Below are 18623 nucleotides of genomic sequence, written 5' to 3' on the forward strand. Positions count from 1 at the left end.
AGAAATTAAAAATTTGGTTGAGAACACCTGTAATTGTTCCTCCCTTGTCCCCACAGCAGCCTGCAATACTTCTCAGGATCTGAGGATTTCTCCACATTTAAGTCCATCTAAACTTCTAATATTTCCTCACTCCATACATCAAACTGTCCAAAAACTTCTCAATTCCTCTTTGCATCCTCTTCAAAGAGAGGATCAATGTGAATTACTCACTTAACACCTTACCTCTCGCCTGACCCACATTTGCTCCCTTGGTTCCTATCTTCGGATTCTCTCTAAGCTCCCCTGAATGCTTTTGGAAGTTTACTTATTCATTCATGGGATGAGGGTGTTTTTAGCAAGGCAGCATTTATCGTCCATTCCAATTGCCCATCAGGTAGTTAAGAGTCCACCACATTTGCTCTCCCTTTACTTTCTGTACTCCACTTGGATCTCTGTTGATTTGCTCCCTTTGTACCTCTTAAAACCTTTTCATCCTCTTTGTCCAGTCCTGAATGGCCCTAAACATCTAATGTTCTCTGGGCTTGTTGCTCCTTTATTTCATCTAATGGGAACATGCTGGGCATATTCTCTCGCCAATTCCAACATCCCCTCGCTGTTCTGTAGATTTATCTAGAAGTAACTGTGTCAGTCTGCTTTGGTCAGATCCTGCTGCCTTTTAATAAAATTTGCCTACCCAAAACCCTTTCTCCTTTTCCATAACAAACTTAAAATATTCATTGTTGTGGTTGCTATCATGTATCTTGTTGGACTATCTACATGTTGATTATAAAAAGCTGTCCTGAATACATTTGAAGAAATCAGTCCCCTCTAAATTCTTTACACGCTGACTATACCAGTCAGTATTGGAGAAGTTGAAGTCCCCTAATGAAGTTACCCTATTTTGCACTATTGCTTGCTAACTCTTTATTTGGAAGTCCATAATATGCTCTCAGCAATTGATTGCCCCCTTGTTATTCCTAAGTTCTACCCACCAAGTCTCATTTGAAGATCCTTTCAGGATGTCGCCCCACCTTCCAGCAGTAACTAAATCCTTAGTTAATAATGTAACACTGCCTTCATTTACACCTTTCTCATCCTGCCTGAAGCTCCTACATCCCGGAATTTTGAGGTTCCAGTCTTATCTCTCCATCAAGCAAGTATCTAGGTGGCAACAATATCACAATTCCACATGTCAATCTACAACCTTAACCCCTATGTCTTATCTATGCTGAGCATTAATGTAGAGGCCATCCAGTCTCGCCTTCTTTATATGAAGCTCAATATGGTTGAATTTCCTCTGCCTTGGTTCCTTTACTGAAGTATGCTGTGTCCCTATTGTTCCATACTCTGTGTTTAACTTCCTCCCAACTGAAAGGGATGTTGGTCTCATTCTTGGTCAGTTACAGATTGTCTCACTTGTATAGATCCCACCTTCCCCAGAACCTGTCCCAATGATTGAGGAATGTAAAACCTTCCTTCCTGCACCCACTCTTGAGCCATGCATATATCTTGATTATTCTCATAAATCTATACTCATTAACATGTGGCAGCAGGAGTAATCCAGACATCACAATCTTTGAGGCCCTGCCCTTTAGTCTGCTGCTTAGCTCCCTACATGTATCTCCACGGACTTTTCAATAAGTTCATTTTTCCACAAAAATTCACAACTTAATTGCTCCAAGAAGTATTAAATGTAAATCATCTTTGCAACAGTATATAAGAAGAGCAACTTTGCTATCGTAATCTGTAAGGAGCTCTCTTTGCCAAGATTTACACCATTAATACTATTGTCTGCCATTATTTTTCACAAAACCAACTGAGGTACAGAAGGGCGGGAAAAAGAGTGGAAGGGCTATAGTCATAGGGGATTCAATTGTGAAAGGAGTAGATATGTGATTCTGTAGTTGAAAAAGAGACTCCTGAATGGTATGTTGCCTCCCAGGTGCACAGGTCAGGGATGTCTCAGATCGGCTGCAGAACGTCCTGAAGGGGGAGGGTGAACAGCGAGCTGTCATGGTGCATGTAGGCACCAATGATATTGGTAAAAAATGGGATGAAGTCCAACAAACGGAATTTAGGGCCCTCAAGTTAAAAAGTAGGACCTCAGAGGTAATCATCTCAGGATTGTGACCAGTTCCACATGCTAGTCAAAGTAGAAATGAAAGAATAGGTAGAATAAATGTGCGGCTTAAGAGATGTTTCAGCAGGGAGGGGTTCAGATGTTTGGGATATTCGGACCAATTCTGGGTGCGGTGAAACTATTACGAATTGGACGGTCTTCACCTGGACCAGACTAGAACCAATAACCTCGGAGGTGCTTTTGCTAATGCTGTTGGGGAGGGTTTAAACTAATGTGGCAGGGGGATGGAAACCATATGAAGAGATTAGTGGACAGTAAGGAGGTAGTAACTAATGCCTGTAAGGAACTAGACCATGAAGTCAGCATGACTAAAGGGGAGAGTAGGCAGGGTACAGATGATAAACACAAAGGGACAGGTGGTCTGAAGTGCATTTGTTTTAATGCAAGAAATGTAGGAGGTAAGGCAGATGAACTAGGCTTGGACTAGTACCTGGGAGTATGATATTGCTATTAACTGAGACTTGGTTGACAGAAGGGTGTGACTGACAATTAAATATCCTGGGATATAGGTTCTTCAAGTAGGATAGATGGGAGGTAAAAGGGGTGGAAGATTTGCATTACTGGTCAGAGAGAATATCACAGCTATGCTGAAGGAGGGCACTATGGAGGACTTGAGCAGTGAGGCAATATGGAAAGAGCTCAGAAATAAGAAGGGTACGGTAACAATGTTGGGGCTGTACTACAGGCCTCCCAACAGCGAGCATGAGATATAGGTACAAATATGTAAACAGATTATGGAAAGATGTAGGAGCAACAGGGTGGTGGTGATGATAGGAGGTTTTAATTTTCCCAACATTGACTGGAAATCACTTAGTGTTAGAGGTCTAGATGGAGCAGAATTTGTAAGGAGCATCCAGGCGGGTTTTCTAGAGCGATATGTAAATAATCCAACTTGGGAAGGGGTCATATTGAACCTGGTGTTAGGAAATGAGTCCGGCCAGATGTTTGAAGTTTCAGTAGGGGATTACTTTGGGAATAGTGATCACAATTCTATAACTTGTAAAATACTCATGGACAAAGACGAGAGTGGTCCTAAAGGGTGCTAAATTTGGGGAAGGCCAGCTATAGCAAAATTTGGCAGGAGCTGGGGAATATGGATTGGGAGTAGTTGTTTGAAAATAAATCCACATTTAATGTGTGGGAGGCTTTTAAAGAAAGGTTGATTTAGAATTCAAGAGAGACATGTCCCTGTGAAAATGAAGGATAGAAATGGCAAGATTAGGGAACCAGTGAGATTGTGAGACTAGCTAAGAGGAAAAAGGATGCATACATAAGGTTTAGGTGACTGAAAACAGACAGAGCTTTGGAAGAATATCGGGAAAGTAGTACCAATCTGAAGTGAATTAAGAGGGCTAAAAGGGGTCATGAAATATCTTTAACAAACAGGGTTAACGAACATCCCAAAGCCTTTTATTTGTATATACTAGAGAAAGGGTTGGCCCACTCAAGGACAAAGGAGGAAAATTATGCATGGAGTCAGACAAAATGGGTGAGATTCTTAATGAGTACTTTGCATCGGTATTCACTGAGGAGAGTGATATGATGGATGTTGAGATTAGGGATAGATGTTTGATTACTCGAGGCCAAGTTGGCAGAAGAAGGGAGGAAGTGTTGGGTATTCTAAAAGACATTAAGGTGGAGAAGTCCCCAGGTTCAGATGGGATCTATTCCAGGTTACTGAGCGAAATGAAACGAAATAGCTGGGGGTCTTAACAGATATCTTTGCAGCATCCTTGAACACGGGTGAGGTCCCGGAGGACTGGAGAATTGCTAATGTTGTCCCCTTGTTAAAGAAAGGAGCAGGGATGATCCAGGTAATTATAGACTGATGAGCCTGACATCAGTGGTAGGGAAGCTGCTGGAGAAGATACTGAGGGATAGGATCTATTAACATTTGGAAGAAAATGGGCTTATCAGTGATAGGCAACATGGTTTTTTGCAGAGAAGGTCATGTCTTACCAACGTAATAGAATTCTTTGGGGAATTGACAAAGTTGATTGAGGGAAGGGTTGTAGATATCATATACATGGACTTCAGTAAGGCATTTGATAAGCTTCCCCATGGTAGGCTGATGGAGAAAGTGAAGTCACATGAGGTCCAGGGTGTACTAACTAGATGGATAGAGAACTGGCTGGGCAGAAGGAGACAGAGTAGTAGTGGAAGGAGTTTCTCAAAATGGAGAACTGCGACCAGTGTTGTTCCACAGGAATCTGTGCTGGCACCACTGATGTTTGTGATGTACATAAATGATTTGGAGGAAGGGAGAGGTGGTCTGATTAGCAGGTTTGCAGATGACCCTAAGATTGGTGGAGTTGCAGGTAGTGAAGGAGACTGTCGGAGAATGCAGCAGCATATAGATAGATGGGAGAGTTAGGCAGAGAAATGGCAAATGGAGTTCAATCTGGGCAAATGCAAGGTGATGCATTTTGGAAGATCCGATTCAAGAGCAAACTTATACAGTAAATGGAAAAGCTTTGGGGAAAATTGATGGATAGAGATCTCAGTATTCAGGTCCATTGTACCCTGAAGGTGGCATCACAGGTCAATAGAGTGGTCAAGAAAGCATACGGCGTGCTTTCCTTCATCAGACGGGGTACTGAGTACAAGAGTTGGCAGGCCATGTTACATATGGATAGGAAGATTCCTGATGAAAGGCTTTTGCCCGAAACGTCAATTTTCCTGCTCTTCGGATGCTGCCTGACCTGCTGTGCTTTTCCAGCACCACTCTAATCTAAACATATGTACAGCACTTTAGTTCAGCCGCATATAGTTCTGGTTGCCACATTATAAAAGGATGTGGATGCTTTGGAGAGAGTGCAGAGGAGGTTCACCAGGATGTTGCTTGGAATGGAGGACATCAGAGAAGTTGAGTAGATTGGGACTATTTTGATTAGAAAGACAGAGGTTGAGGAGGGACCTAATTGAGGTCGACAAAATCATGAGAGGTATAGACAGGGTGGATACCAAGAAGCTTTTTCCCCAGTGGGGGACTCAATTACTAGGGTATCACAAGTTCAAGATGAGAGGGGAAAAGTTTATGGGAGATACGCGTGGAAAGTTCTTTACATAGAGGGTGCTGGGTGTCTGGAACGTGTTGCCAGGGGAGGTGGTAGAGGCGGGCACGATAGCATCATTTAAGATGTATCTAGACAGATGCATGAATGGGCAAGGAGCAGAGGGATATAGATCCTTAGAAAATAGGCAGCAGGTTTAAATAGAGGATCTGGATCAATGCAGGCTTGGAGGGCTGAAGGGTCTGTTCCTGTGCTGTAATTTTCTTTGTTCTTTGAGGTAACACTGTGGGATTGTTTTAATTTGTAAAATCTATCATCAGATTTATGGGTGATTCTGGAACATACCTATACTCGTATTGTTGAGAGGAGTTGCTTTCAATTCATCTTTCTTTCAGTAGTCAACATTCCTTTGACTTTCTGAATTTTAACAGTAGAGAATCTGGCTTTGCCTGAAACTGTTGGAAGAGTTCCTTGAATTAGGCTTTTGCTTCAGTTGCTTTCCAAAGAACATCAGGGATAGGCGCAGCAGTAGACTAAAATACATTTTGGAATTTCAATGCTGGAAAACAAATAAAACCAGAAAAATCTCAGATAGCAATGCAGTGTTGAATTTTCAGATGATAGTGACATCAATTATTTTGAAGATCCTACATTTATGTAGCTTTCTCAATATAGTGAAGTAACATTTTCAAAGAGTTTAAATATATTGCTACTGTGGCAGTTTAAAGGTCAGTTTTCTTTTTATTACGTCAACCGAAACTGCTTGTATTTGTGCAGTGCCTTTAATGAAACAAAATGCTCTAAGATACTTTGAAGGAAGAATTCTCCCACAAACTTTGACACTGAACTGCATACAGATACATTCAAGTAGACAATCAAAAGCTTGTTGAAAGAACATAGGAAATAGGGGTAGGAATGGGCCATTCAGTTACATCATGGCATCATGACTCTTCTTCCACCTTAATGCCGTTTTTCTGCAATGTCCCTTGATATTTTTAATACCTAGAAATGCATCAGTTAGCATCCTGAATATATTCAATGACTGAGCCTTCAGAGTCCTCTGGGATAGAGAATTACAAAGATTCAGAAAGGTTGAGTGAACCGAATCTTCTTCATCTTGGTCCTAGATGTCACAAGCATTATTCTGACTCCAGACCCACGAAGTCTCATAGTTTCAGGTTAGCCACGGACAAAGAAACCTCCTGTTGGTTACCGCATACTGTCCTCTTTCCACTGATGAATCGTTACTTCTCCATTTTGAACAGCATTTGGAGGAAGCACCTAGGGTGGCAAGGATTAAAATGTAGTCTGGGTGGGGGATTTCAATGTCCACCACCAAGAGTGGCTTGGCAACAGCACTACTGATTAGCTGGAGTCCTAAATGACACAGCTGCTAGACTGGATCTGCAGCAGGTGGCAAGGAAACAATAATAAGGAAAAATGTACTTGACCTCATCCTCTCCAATCTGTTGATTGTGCTAAATGGGACAGACTTTGAACAAATCTAGCAACTTAAGACTCATGAGGCGCTATGGGCCATCAACAGCAGCAGAATTGTAATCCACAATCTGCAACCTCATGGCCTGTCATGTCTCGCACTCAACCATTTACCAATTAGCCAGGGATCAGCCCTGGTTCATTGGAAGTGCAGAAGGCAAGTCACAAGCAGCATCAAGCATACATTAAAATGAGATTCAACCTGGTGAATCTATCAAACAGAACTGCTTGCATGCCAGACATTATTAGCAGCCTGTGATAGGCAGAGCTGAGCAATCCCACAACGAATGGATCAGGTCCAATCAGGAATGCTAGTGGATAACTAAACAATTCACTGGAAGAGAAGGCTCCACAAATATCCCAGTCCTCAGTGATGGAAGAGCCCAATACAACAATGCAAAAGATAAGGCTGAAGCATTTTCCTTATTCTTCAGCCAGAAGCGCTGAGTAGATGAGCCATCGCAGCCTTCTTCAGTCATCCCCAGTCTTCGGTCAATTCGATTCACTCTATGTGATATCAATAAACAGTTTAAAGCGCTGGATACTGCCAAGGCCGTGCCCCTGACAATAGAATTGAAGACTTGCACTCAGAATTTGTCGCTTCCCTAACCAAGCTCTTAGAGTCCAGTTACAACACTTAAAAATCACACAACACTAGGTTATAGTCCGACAAGTTCATTTGGAAGCACTAGCTTTCAGAGCGCTGTTCCTTCATCAGGTGGTTGTGGAGTATAAGATTGTAAGACATGGAATTTATAGCAAAAGTTTGCAATGTGATGCAACTGAAATTACATATTGAAATTATATATTGATAGATGCAAGTTACAACACTGGCATCTATCCGATAATGTGAAAAATTGGCCAGGTATGAACTTTAAATAAGAAACAGGACAAATCCAACCCAGCTGGTTACCACCCTGTCAAATGTTGATCATCACTAAAGTGATGGAAGGTGTCATCATAAGTGCTATCAAACAGCACTTACTCAGTAACTCTGTGTTTGGGTTCCATTAGGGGCATGCAACTCTTGATCTTGTTACAGCCTTGGACAAAAGCACTGAAGTCCAGAGGTGAAGTGAGTGTGACAGCTGCTGACATCAAGGCTGAATTTGACCGATTGCGGCATCAAGGAGCCTTAGCAAACTGGAATCGGTGGATATCAGGGACACATTCTCTGCTGTTTGGAGTCATACCTGGCACAAAGGAGGATGGTGTCGTTTTGGAGGGAAGTCATCTCTGCTCCAGAACATCTGTGCAGGAGTTCCTTAGGATAGTGTCTTAGGTTCTTCATCAGTGACCTTCCCTTCATCATCAGGTCAGAGGTGAGGATGTTCGCTGATTGTGCAGTGTTCAGCACCATTAGCAACTTCTCAGATACTGAAGTGATCCATGTTCAAAACATCAGGATCCAGACAATTTCAAGGCTTGGATTGACAATTGGCAAGGAACATTTGTGCCATAATGCCAGGTGTCGCCATCACTGATTAGAAACAATCTAAATACTGTTCCTTGGAATTCAGTGGTGTTACCATTACTGAACCCCACACCCCATCATGAACATCCTTGGGGTTACTATTTATCAAAAACTCAACCGTACCCGCCACATAAACACAGTATTTACAAAAACAGAGGCTAGTAATATTGTGTGGTGAGCAACTCACCACCTGCCTCATCTCTAAGACACACGTCAAGAATGTGATGAAATATTACCCACTTGCCTGAATGGGTGCAGCTCCAACAACACTCAAGAAGCTTCACACCATTCAGGTCGAAAGAAGCCAACTTGATTGGCACCACATCCACAAACATCCATTCTCTCCACCACTGAATCTGCTACACTCCGTAGCAGCAGTATGTACTATCTATACGATGCACTGCAGAAATTCACCAAAGATCCTTCGACAGCACCATCCAAACCCGTAACCAACTCCACCTACAAGGACAAGGGTGGCCGATACATGAGTATGCCATGATCTGCAAATCCCCCTTCATACCTGATTTAAAAATATATCACTGTTGCTTGGTCAAAATTGTGGAATTCCCTCCAGAACAGCATTGTGGGTCAACCCCAGCTTGTGTATGCAGTAGTTCAGGAAGGCAGCTTATCACCTTCTCAAGGGCAACTAGGGATGGGGGATGGGCAACAAATGCTGGCCAGTCAGCAATGCCCACATCCCATGAATGAATTAAAAAAGAATAGAAATTTCCCAATCTCTCCTACCCTTTCTGCATCTATCCTTCCTATTGAGTCCCAGGAGAATTTTGTATCTTTCAATGAGAATATTAACCCTATCTCCTAAATTTCTCCTTTAGTGGACAACCCCACCATATCAAGAATCCGTATTCCAAACCTTTGCATTCCTCCTTTGCAAGCATATATTTTAAAGAAGTAGAATTTAAGGAATGTCTTAAAAGAAAGGAAATGGAGATTTTTGGGAAGGGATTCTGGAGTCTCAGGCTTTGACAGCTGAAGGTACATGTTGATTGTGGAGTCATTATCGAACTATAACTGGAAGAGTACAGATGTGAGAGATGAAAGAGATCATCTACAGCAAGCACAAGACCATGGAGGAATTTGAAAATGAGAATTTCAGAATCACGGCTTGGGAGCCAGTAGGTTGATGAAGTTGGCTTGGTGTTGATACAGGGACAGGAGAGTCTTGGGTGACCTCATGTTTGCAAAAGGTATGAAATAGGCCATGTAGGAGTGTGAATACATACTCAAATCTTGAGGTCATCAGGAAACAATTGTAAATTTCAGCAGTAAATGAGCTAAGGCAGAGGTGGAGTAAGGTGTTTCAGATGAAAATAACTCATCATAGTGATCGTATGCATATGGGGTCAAAGGTAGTGGTGAAGTATAGGTGGATGTCGCCAACATGTATGGAGAATCCTGACATTTTTTGAATGTTATCATTGAGGAGCAGTATGCAGATAAGCATTAGGAAGGGGTCAAGGATTATGTTCTTGATAGATGCTAGAGGCAACTGTGAGGGAAGGGGTAAAGAAGACATTGCAGGTGATTCTTTGCTTAAGATTGGACGTATAAGGATACTGCTAGGCAAGTGCAACCCTACTGAACTGGGTGATGGGATTGCTTCAGATCCGTTTTCCCGCTGTCAGCCATGAACATTGATATATGCATCTCTTGGATTTGAGGGTTAGGAGATCAGGGCCAAATGAGAGAGTGTAGATTTCGTGGGTACAAAGGTGGAGGAGAGTATTGTAATTGAACAAACTGACATTTACAGAATGTTGTATTAAATGGAGAGCCAAAGACAAACCAGTTCAGATTTTGAAAATGCAGTTAGGAGAGAGTGTTACCAGGGTGGGCTAGGAAGAATGTATAGTTGTGTTGAAAAGGGGGATATAGGTAGAGCATGATGCAGGAAATGATCAGTGATAGTCTAAATCTGTAATTGATATGTGAGGCAACTTGCGATGGCAGTGTTAAGAGGGTTACCATGAATGTGATTTGAGGAGATATGGGGAAGATTAAAGGAGGAATAGATGTCAATGAACTCTGAATGTTGAGTTGGAGGCTAAACTTCAAGGAAGAGAGTTCAGATAGTAGAGTTGCTGAGGAAAGTAGTGAAGCTCTCTGTGTGAAAATTACTCTGGTACCTGTGTGGGCCATAGTGAATAGGCATTTTAAAGAAATACAAGAGGAGTGGGTACTATGAAGAGCTTGTGGAAGAAGTTGCCAGAAGAATAGGAAGGCAGATTGCAAGGTGAGATTTAATGAGAACCACACTACACCTCAGTGACTTAAAACTGTCCTAGGCAAAAGTTGCTTGTTGGGACTTTATTCTTGATCATCAAACTGTGCTGTTTTAATAGCCCTGAAGGTCTTTGTTTATTATGCAAGGCTTAAGTTGACCGTATTTTTGCGCCGTTGATTAAAGAACATAAAAGTTTGTTAGAAAAATATTCAATTTAGTTTGCCCTCTGGTGGTGCAGTCAATCTATTATTAATTCACAACAGACTCCACAACGAAGAACACAATTCCAGTGGTGAAGGGCTTTGTGACCCCTACGTCCAAGTCACCTGTTCCTCCCTTCGTCACGTTGTTAGAATTGACTCTCTTGTGGGATATATTGAGTGTTTCAGTTTAATGTACTTTTAGTTTCATTACGGGTTAGAGGTTAACTATCTCGGTGTGTGTTCATAGCATTGCTTGAATGTTTGGCCCAGTGGAGAGGCTTTTAGAAGGAAGAAAGTCCTGAGGTTGCTATGGAAAAAATTGAGTGGGTGGAGGTGTGTTCAAAACAGAAACTGTTGGGTCTTGGTTTTAAGTGCATAAGTAAGTGAAAGGAAAGCTGAGCTGGACACTTGCAGGCATCCGCTCTGCTATGTGTAACCAAATAATTCAGTTGTGTATGTTTAGTGAGAGAGAGTGAATTCTTGAAAATTGGATAGGGTTAGATAGTTCTATAATGAGAGGCGTCCATATGTAGAATAGACGACAAAGGAGTGTCTACGTGCATCTGGTGTGTCGTGGCATATGACTGTGAACAATGAGGAAGTTGTTTCGGAATGGATACGCCGTAGACTTGAATTGTGACTAGTCCTAGAAGTATATTCACACTTTGGAAAGTATATTTAAAATTCTAGTGGTATGAAAGTCACAGATTTAATGTTAGCTTAAGTTTCAAGATTGAAGCTTATTTTGTCTTTAATCATTATCAGATTTGTTCAGTGTACTTGTAAAGATTTTTTTTTGGTGTTATCCTCTCAGTTTCTTTTACCCTTAGTTCTCCATATATTATAATTTGTAAATGGTCATAGTCTATGAAGCAGATCCTATTAAATATCTGGCTTAACCAGTACTCTCAGAACTGGGTTTGTAACAATGTCATGATTCCAGTTGCTCATATGCAGTATCATAAACTGTGATTTAGTTTCCTAGAACTAATAAATCTAGATAAACTAATGGTATGCATTCTTGTCATTATAGGGAAATATTTAGTGAAGAAATCTCGCAGAACAGATGTAGAAGACTTAACTCCAAATCCAAGAAAATTACTTCAGATTGGGAATGAACTTAGAAAACTAAACAAGGTGATTAGTGATCTAACGCCTGTAAGTGAACTGCCATTAACTGCCAGACCAAGATCGAGAAAAGAGAAGAACAAACTTGCATCCAGGTAATGCGAAGAATTTTAAACAGCAGTGTGTGTTTATTGTGTCAGTCCTGTTTAATTGGAATCATTTTAAAATACTTATTACCAGAAATATATTTTAGTTTTGAAAAAATGGATCTGTCCATTCAACCCCCTGAAATATTAAATTGTATCTATCCTATTCCATATCTACCCATAACCACTTTTTGTACAAAAAGGTGAAATGCTGTGATTTGAACAAAGCACACCATTTTTTCATTCTACCCATATGCTATATATACCCATCTTTCTCTATCTGAAAGTTGGATGTTGATCAAAAGATTTATTTCGGACATTTGTAATAAAACGATTTCTAAAGAATTGAAAGATGAAATTCACTTTTTTTTTGTATTGACTCCATTGACTACTCCACATACGTTACACATAGGTGGCCTATCCAACTGGGAAAATAAGAGGGACATTTGTCCCTTTAGATTTTAATATAGTCGAGTGATACTTACAAAATACAAGGGCACCTCCAGGCATCCATCTTCAGTTATTTTCCTCTCACCATTGACACCTGTTGCATTATGTTTGTTGCATCGCATAGGGAGTTTTCTCAATCAACAGTTGTTTTTATTGCCCTGATAGCCCACATTTCTTTCCTTTGAAAGAAAATTCAGTAAAATCTTGCTGAGTTTAAAATTCCACCTCAGTTAATGGAAGCATCACCATCAGCAAGCAATATATATGTGGCATCCAGTGCTGTCTTGATGACACAATATATGAACTCTTGTGTTTCAGTAGTAGGGTAAACCAAAGAGTTTACAGCGTCATCATTCATCTAAAATACAGACCAATATCAAAGAAGTTATATCATTCAGATTAACTGCATCAGAGTACTCCTCAATCAACTCATTTGACATATCTGTCTCATTTTCTTCTGAAGATAAAAGCGAAACTAGACCTTCATTTCAAACCTGCAAGTTTCTGTGAAGAATGTGTTCCTGAGTCTTTTACTAGCTTTTTCTATAACTGCTCAAATGACGTTTCCTCAGTGACAATTTCAGACCTGGATTATAGGTTCACAAATGTATTGATGTGTGATACTTGTTCTGGCCCTGAGGTTCATGTGATCACCGAAGAAAGCCTGTACAGTTTCCAAGCAGTAAAGGAAACGTGTGTACTTGACATGCTGACAACACAGGGTTGCCTTTAAACAGTTTCATCTGATACTATTCCACATCATTGCAGAACGCTGGATATAGGACATGTTATTTTTCACTACTTAATTTGGAATTTGATTACCTATGTTGGGCTATTCCAATGCTGAAGAAGTTGTTTTCTTCTGATGCATGCTTTTAGGAATGTTCATAGGCATTCCAAATTTGACACTGTTAAACAATTAAAATCTTATGGAAATAGAAAGGAGAAATTCATAGCAGGTAAGTTATCAATGTCAGTCTGTGGCTTTAGGTCCAGTGGGAAATCTGTACAAACACTTGAGCAACAATGACTGATTTGAAGGCTTCTGTTTTCAGTGACGTCACTCGGGCATCTATAATCTTCACAAGAAGAATGAGTTCGCAAACCCTTTCATTGCTTCTCTCCTCCAGTGATGTCAGGGTCTTGGTTGTGTTGTCACATCTCCTGACTTGATCTGATTTAGTCTGAAGCAAGCTCACTTGTACGTTTCTGGAAAACCATAAGGTGCATTGTGCCATTTCAAAGAGCAATAATTTTACATTGGACACCAAAGTTGAAAAGATGTGTTGCAACTTGAGCTCTCAACAATTGAAAAAATGCATTTATGTCCAAAGTCAAATCTGTACAGACAGTTGAGTGACAGAAATGTATTTCTTTATTTCTCCTACTTTTCACAAGGGCAGAGGCATTTGAACCTATGTATGATATCTTCAGCCAAAAAAAGTTCCTTTAGAAACAAAAATTGAGATAGTCATTACACTTGTCATCATTCAAAAAGCATGCTAACATGCAACCATGCAACATGGTAATTATATTCTTTCACAGAGCATCTTCATGGATTGCTATCAAACTCTATATTCTTCCACAGGGCATCATTTTGGATTGCTACAGACACAACTATTACTTAAGCTGCTGGTGATTAATATTTAAAAGTTTCAAGATAATCTATACATTTAGCCTTTGCAAGAGGCTATTCAGTGTTCATTCAAGAAGCATCTGGAATTAAACTGAGACATTCTGACAGACGATGAAGACATTTGCTACTTCGGGATTCCCCTCTTTATAGTAGCTCAGCGTTGTGTTTTTCTTTAGCCCAGACAGAAGAATTGCAATCATTGTCCTTTTGCTTTTCCTTGATTCATAAAACAATGCCAATAGTGCTATGCTGTGTTCAGCATTTCTAGCAGTCTGGGTTTGTCTTCTACTTGGAACTTCAGCTTCTGGCACCATACCAAAACTTTTTATAGAAAGGCAAAATTACCTGAAACTTATTCCTATTCAGTTGACTATTTGTGGATAATCTAATGTCTTTGGGATTAGACCCATCTATCCACTGTGTAGATTGTTATGTCTTCCTATGATCTTACTGAAGCAGTCCAAGTGGAGATAAAAAGAGGAAAAATGGTTTTGCTGAACATGTGAAATAATAGAAATGATTTTGAAGTCCCATGATCTTCTTTCAAAGCATAGGCTAAGCTTCATTTTTGATACTGCATATGGATGTTCATCAAGAGACAATATGGGTTAATGTGATCGTAGGCTACGTGCCATACAGTCATTTCACTTCATAATGCACGTAGCTAGGCCTACCTTGATACTTCTCAAAGGAAAACAACCAATATCTTACTTTGTACACAAGATTGAAATTACGAACAATCAACCTACTTGTTAGAGTTGCATGCCATTAAATGCAATGATGGTGAATATGCTGTTATTACATGATACAGCATATGCAGCTGAACTCAAGCTTGGAATTTTAGTAGTTCAGATCGGTTTACTGTTAAATTCTGGTTTGTTCCTTCATACTGCCCTACAGGTGACATCAGACTTGGTCAAGAAAGCCTTCAAGTTTATTTCTTTACTGCACCATCTCATCAACGTCTCCTCATCCACCTGCATTTTCCCATTGCCCTCCCCCAAAGTGCTGATGAAGGCCATAAGAACGCTGCTGTAGCTTTTTGACATTTCAGAGCCATCTTTGGCTCACCAGTTTATCTTTCAAATACTTGCATTTCAAGACCTAAGCTGTGACAACCATCGTGTAAATGCAGTTTAGCTTTTCTTTGTCAATGATAAATGAACTAAAACTTATTTTCGACGGCTCTTCTTTCAAGAAACTTAAATTGCCAGTGACAGAATCGTGCTGTAACATCTTTCAACTTTTGGCATTTTGCAATCTGTTTAGGCTATTAACTTTTTACCTCTGATCTTTAGATTTGGTCCTTTCTAGTGATAGCCTAAATGTTTGTTTCGCCCTGGAATTGCTACATAAAGGATTTCAGCACAACTTCACGGAAGTCTAAGCTATCTCTACCTGTCATTCCCCAGTGGAAGGAAACTCTTTGGAAAGCTATTCCTTGAATTTTCTCCCCACATTAAGACCCCAATTAAATGCTTAATCAAAGCATGGGATCTTTGTGCTGTATCACCTGATGCAACCTCACAGCAACACCCCAGCCCCTTTTAAGCCTATGGCTACTGTAGATTTAAAGCTGCTGTCAAAAGGACTTTGTTCCTAACTCTGTTCTCTGCCAGGAGTGTTGGTGAACTTCACGCAGTAGTAGCGGAGGCACAGCCCTGTAATTTTTTTTTTATTTTTTTTTCCCCCCAGTTGAATAGGCTACCTACCCTTGGGATGTGGAGTGTACCTTTTCAGAAAATGATGACTACATTATCTAAAGGTGAGTAGTGATCTTTATTCCAAGGAGATTAAGTTTTGTTGAAAAAGTATTTTTGTTTTATATTGTATGTTTGCATGCTTTACCTGACTTTCAGTGATAAAACTTCTGCTTATTAACATGTTAATAGCTAACCATTTTGTTGGGTTGAACAATCTGTTGGGAGTTGATTTTGCTGAGACAAATGAAATGGGATAAAAGTTCATACAACATTGCAAAATTGTAGCTGTTTTCAATTAGACTCATTTTTGTTTTCAGTCAGTATTTGATCTTGTAGTGCATTATGTGTGAAGTAGGCATTTAAAACTTCTCAAACTTTCTCAATTTTTTTCTGAAGATGTCAATCCTCTTCAGTGGATATTTTCTGTATGAATCTAGACAGAGAGCTTTGACTTGTTATTTAGCAAATGAGAGAAGAAATACAGCATTTCAACTGTCACTGATTCTGTTCACATTATTAAGTGCAAGCATTTTAAAGACCGATTACTGCTTAGGAAAGAATAAGGTGAACCAAGGTGATTTCCCTCACCCTATTAGAAAACATTGAAAATGTTAGACCTGCACTGTTTTGGCAGTTTGCTTGTCTTCTGGACATCACAAAGTATTTTCAAGAAGTACTTTTTTGAAAAGCAGTTGCTGTTGTAGTTTAGGAAGCACAGTAATTGCTTTATGTTCAGCAAACCCTTCAAAACAATGATACAATAATGATAAGATCGTGTTTCTTTGTATTGTTAGTTGAGAAATAGATATTGTCCAAAACAGCAAGAACGAATTTCCTCCTGTTCTTCAAAATTGTGCAGTAGGTTTTTTTATATATTCACCCAACCGCGTAGATGGGGCCTTAGTTTATCGTCTCATCCAAAAGATGGCACTTCCAACAGTATAAGACTCCTATAGTATTGCATTGAGTGTCAACCTTGATTTTTATGATCAAGTCCTATGACACGGCTTGAATCTGGGAACATGAGACTTAGAGGTGAGTTTGCTACTTAATTGAACCACAGATGACAATTGAAGGCAATTGTAAGGAAAATGAGAATGTTTGTTAGTTAGTTAACTAGCCTGCTAGTTAACCCCTTGAACCTATCCCATTATCCTGCGAAAATATGGTTGAATTACATCCTCACTTATCCAACCGCCTTTACTCCATATCCCTTAATATCCTTGACTGGGAAGAATCTAATGGTTTAAGATTTAAATTCATGTCCACAGCTATTAATGTCTGCTTTTTGTGGATGTAAACTCCACACTTCTGTTGCTGTTCATATTAAATGTTTCTTCTCTCCTGACTTTTAAAGTTATGTCCTGACCCGGACACTCCTATGAATGGGAACGTTTTCCTCCATCAACAAATTAATTCCTTTTATAAATAAAATTCAATCAAAACAAATCAAATCCTCCATCAATTTCCTATTTTCCAGGGATTTCAAATTAGTAATTAAGCATTCCACATAATCTCTTCTTAGATGTGTTGTAACATTCTGCTGTTTTTGCACTTTGTTTGACCCAAGGTCAATATATAATTTTTAAGGTGCTGTTCATCGACCTGTTCAGTGTTTTACCATTAGTTGTGTGCATTTATAACACAACTTTGCCCCTTTCATATTTGAGCCCTCTACTTATAGAGGCTAATCTGCCATTAATTTTATTGATTATTTTTAAAGTCTGACTGCTATGATATATAAGATAAGAAATGGGCAAAGTGAAAGGGTTAGGATTAGACCATGCAACCCCTTGAACCTGCTTTGCTGTTCAGAGGATATTGGCTGATCTTTACCTTGACTTCAGTTTTCTTTCTGATTCTCATAGTCCCTGATTTTGTTCTAAAAATCTTCAAATCTCAGCCTTGCATACATTAATGATGAGCTTTCAAGTCTGGGTCGAGAATTCTAAAAATGACAGTCCTTTGAAAGATCTTCTTGTCTTTGACCTGAATGGTCAATGCCTCAATATTTAGACTAAGTCAGGTAGTTCAGGATCATTTTCAACTGTGAAAAACATGTCATGTCCTCTCAAAATCATAGGCTTCAATGTGAGCATCTCCCATTCTTCTAAACTCAGGAAAGCATTGAATTAGACTGGTTGGTTGTACCTCATTGACAACCTTCTCATGCTAGAAATTATCTTGGTGAATGCTTCTTGGACCAGGAGGCAAAAATATTCTTCTTTGGGACATAACTCAATTGTGCCCTACTGCAAAGTATAATCTTACCAATGCTTTATACAATTTGCTGGATTTCTTTAATCTTGTACTTCTGTTCTCTTGCAATAATGACCAATACACAATTTACCTTCCTGATTTTTGCTATATCTGCATGCTCACCTTGTGTTTTGTGCATGAGGACTCATAATCATCTGAAAAGCATTTACTTGCCATTTAAAAATAGGTTTTTTTCTATCCTTCCTAACAGCATGAATAATTTCAACATTTCCTCACACTATACTCAGTCTGCTACCTTTTTTGTCCATTCATTCTTTTGATATCTCCTTGATGACCTATGTAACGAGTTTGCAGCTTAATATCTGAGCCTGCTTTTTATTGTCAGGCCCTGCATTGAAGTCATTAATATTTAAAAGTGCTGAGTCCCAACACTGGTCAGATAACAACCCACTCGTTACATAGCTTGACAACCTGAAAATGTTAGTTATACCTTCATTCTGATTCTGTCTTGACCACCTTCTTTCTCTATGCTGATAGATGACATCAATGCCATGACCCTTATTTTTCACAAAAGCTTTGGTGCTTTTTTAAAATATCTTCAAAATGTAAATGTACTGCATCCACTGAATCCCCTTTATCTATCCTGCAAATTACATAATCTATACTCTTAATATTGCTGTCAAATATAACTCTAGGCCAGTTACCTTAGTTAGTAATGTTTTCTTTCTCCCTTTCTTTTCCATAGAGGTATTGTTTTGCTTTTTTCCAAACTACTAAGAGCGTTCCACAATGTAAAGAAATTTTGTAAAATCTCTCTCAAAATCCATGTTTGGTCCTAACTATTA

At 39.6% G+C, this 18623-nt stretch overlaps 1 protein-coding gene across 3 annotated transcripts in view; it reads left to right on the forward strand.

The window, feature by feature from the left end:
* crebrf (creb3 regulatory factor) overlaps window positions 1-18623 on the forward strand; it is a 75055-nt gene that overhangs the window by 42107 nt on the left and 14325 nt on the right. For 2 of the 3 annotated variants that reach the window (XM_043703847.2, XM_087995442.1), the window contains exon 6: window positions 11589-11778. In XM_043703847.2, coding sequence (XP_043559782.2) covers window positions 11589-11778 — 190 coding nt within the window. Of the gene's footprint in view, window positions 1-11588; window positions 11779-15550; window positions 15621-18623 lie in introns of all 3 variants that reach the window. The other variant, XR_015759798.1, reaches the window with a different exon arrangement.

Source organism: Chiloscyllium plagiosum, unplaced genomic scaffold, assembly GCF_037043375.1.
Source record: "Chiloscyllium plagiosum isolate Xiang-an unplaced genomic scaffold, Cpla_swu_hap1 HiC_scaffold_16, whole genome shotgun sequence".
NCBI classification, from domain to species: domain Eukaryota; kingdom Metazoa; phylum Chordata; class Chondrichthyes; order Orectolobiformes; family Hemiscylliidae; genus Chiloscyllium; species Chiloscyllium plagiosum.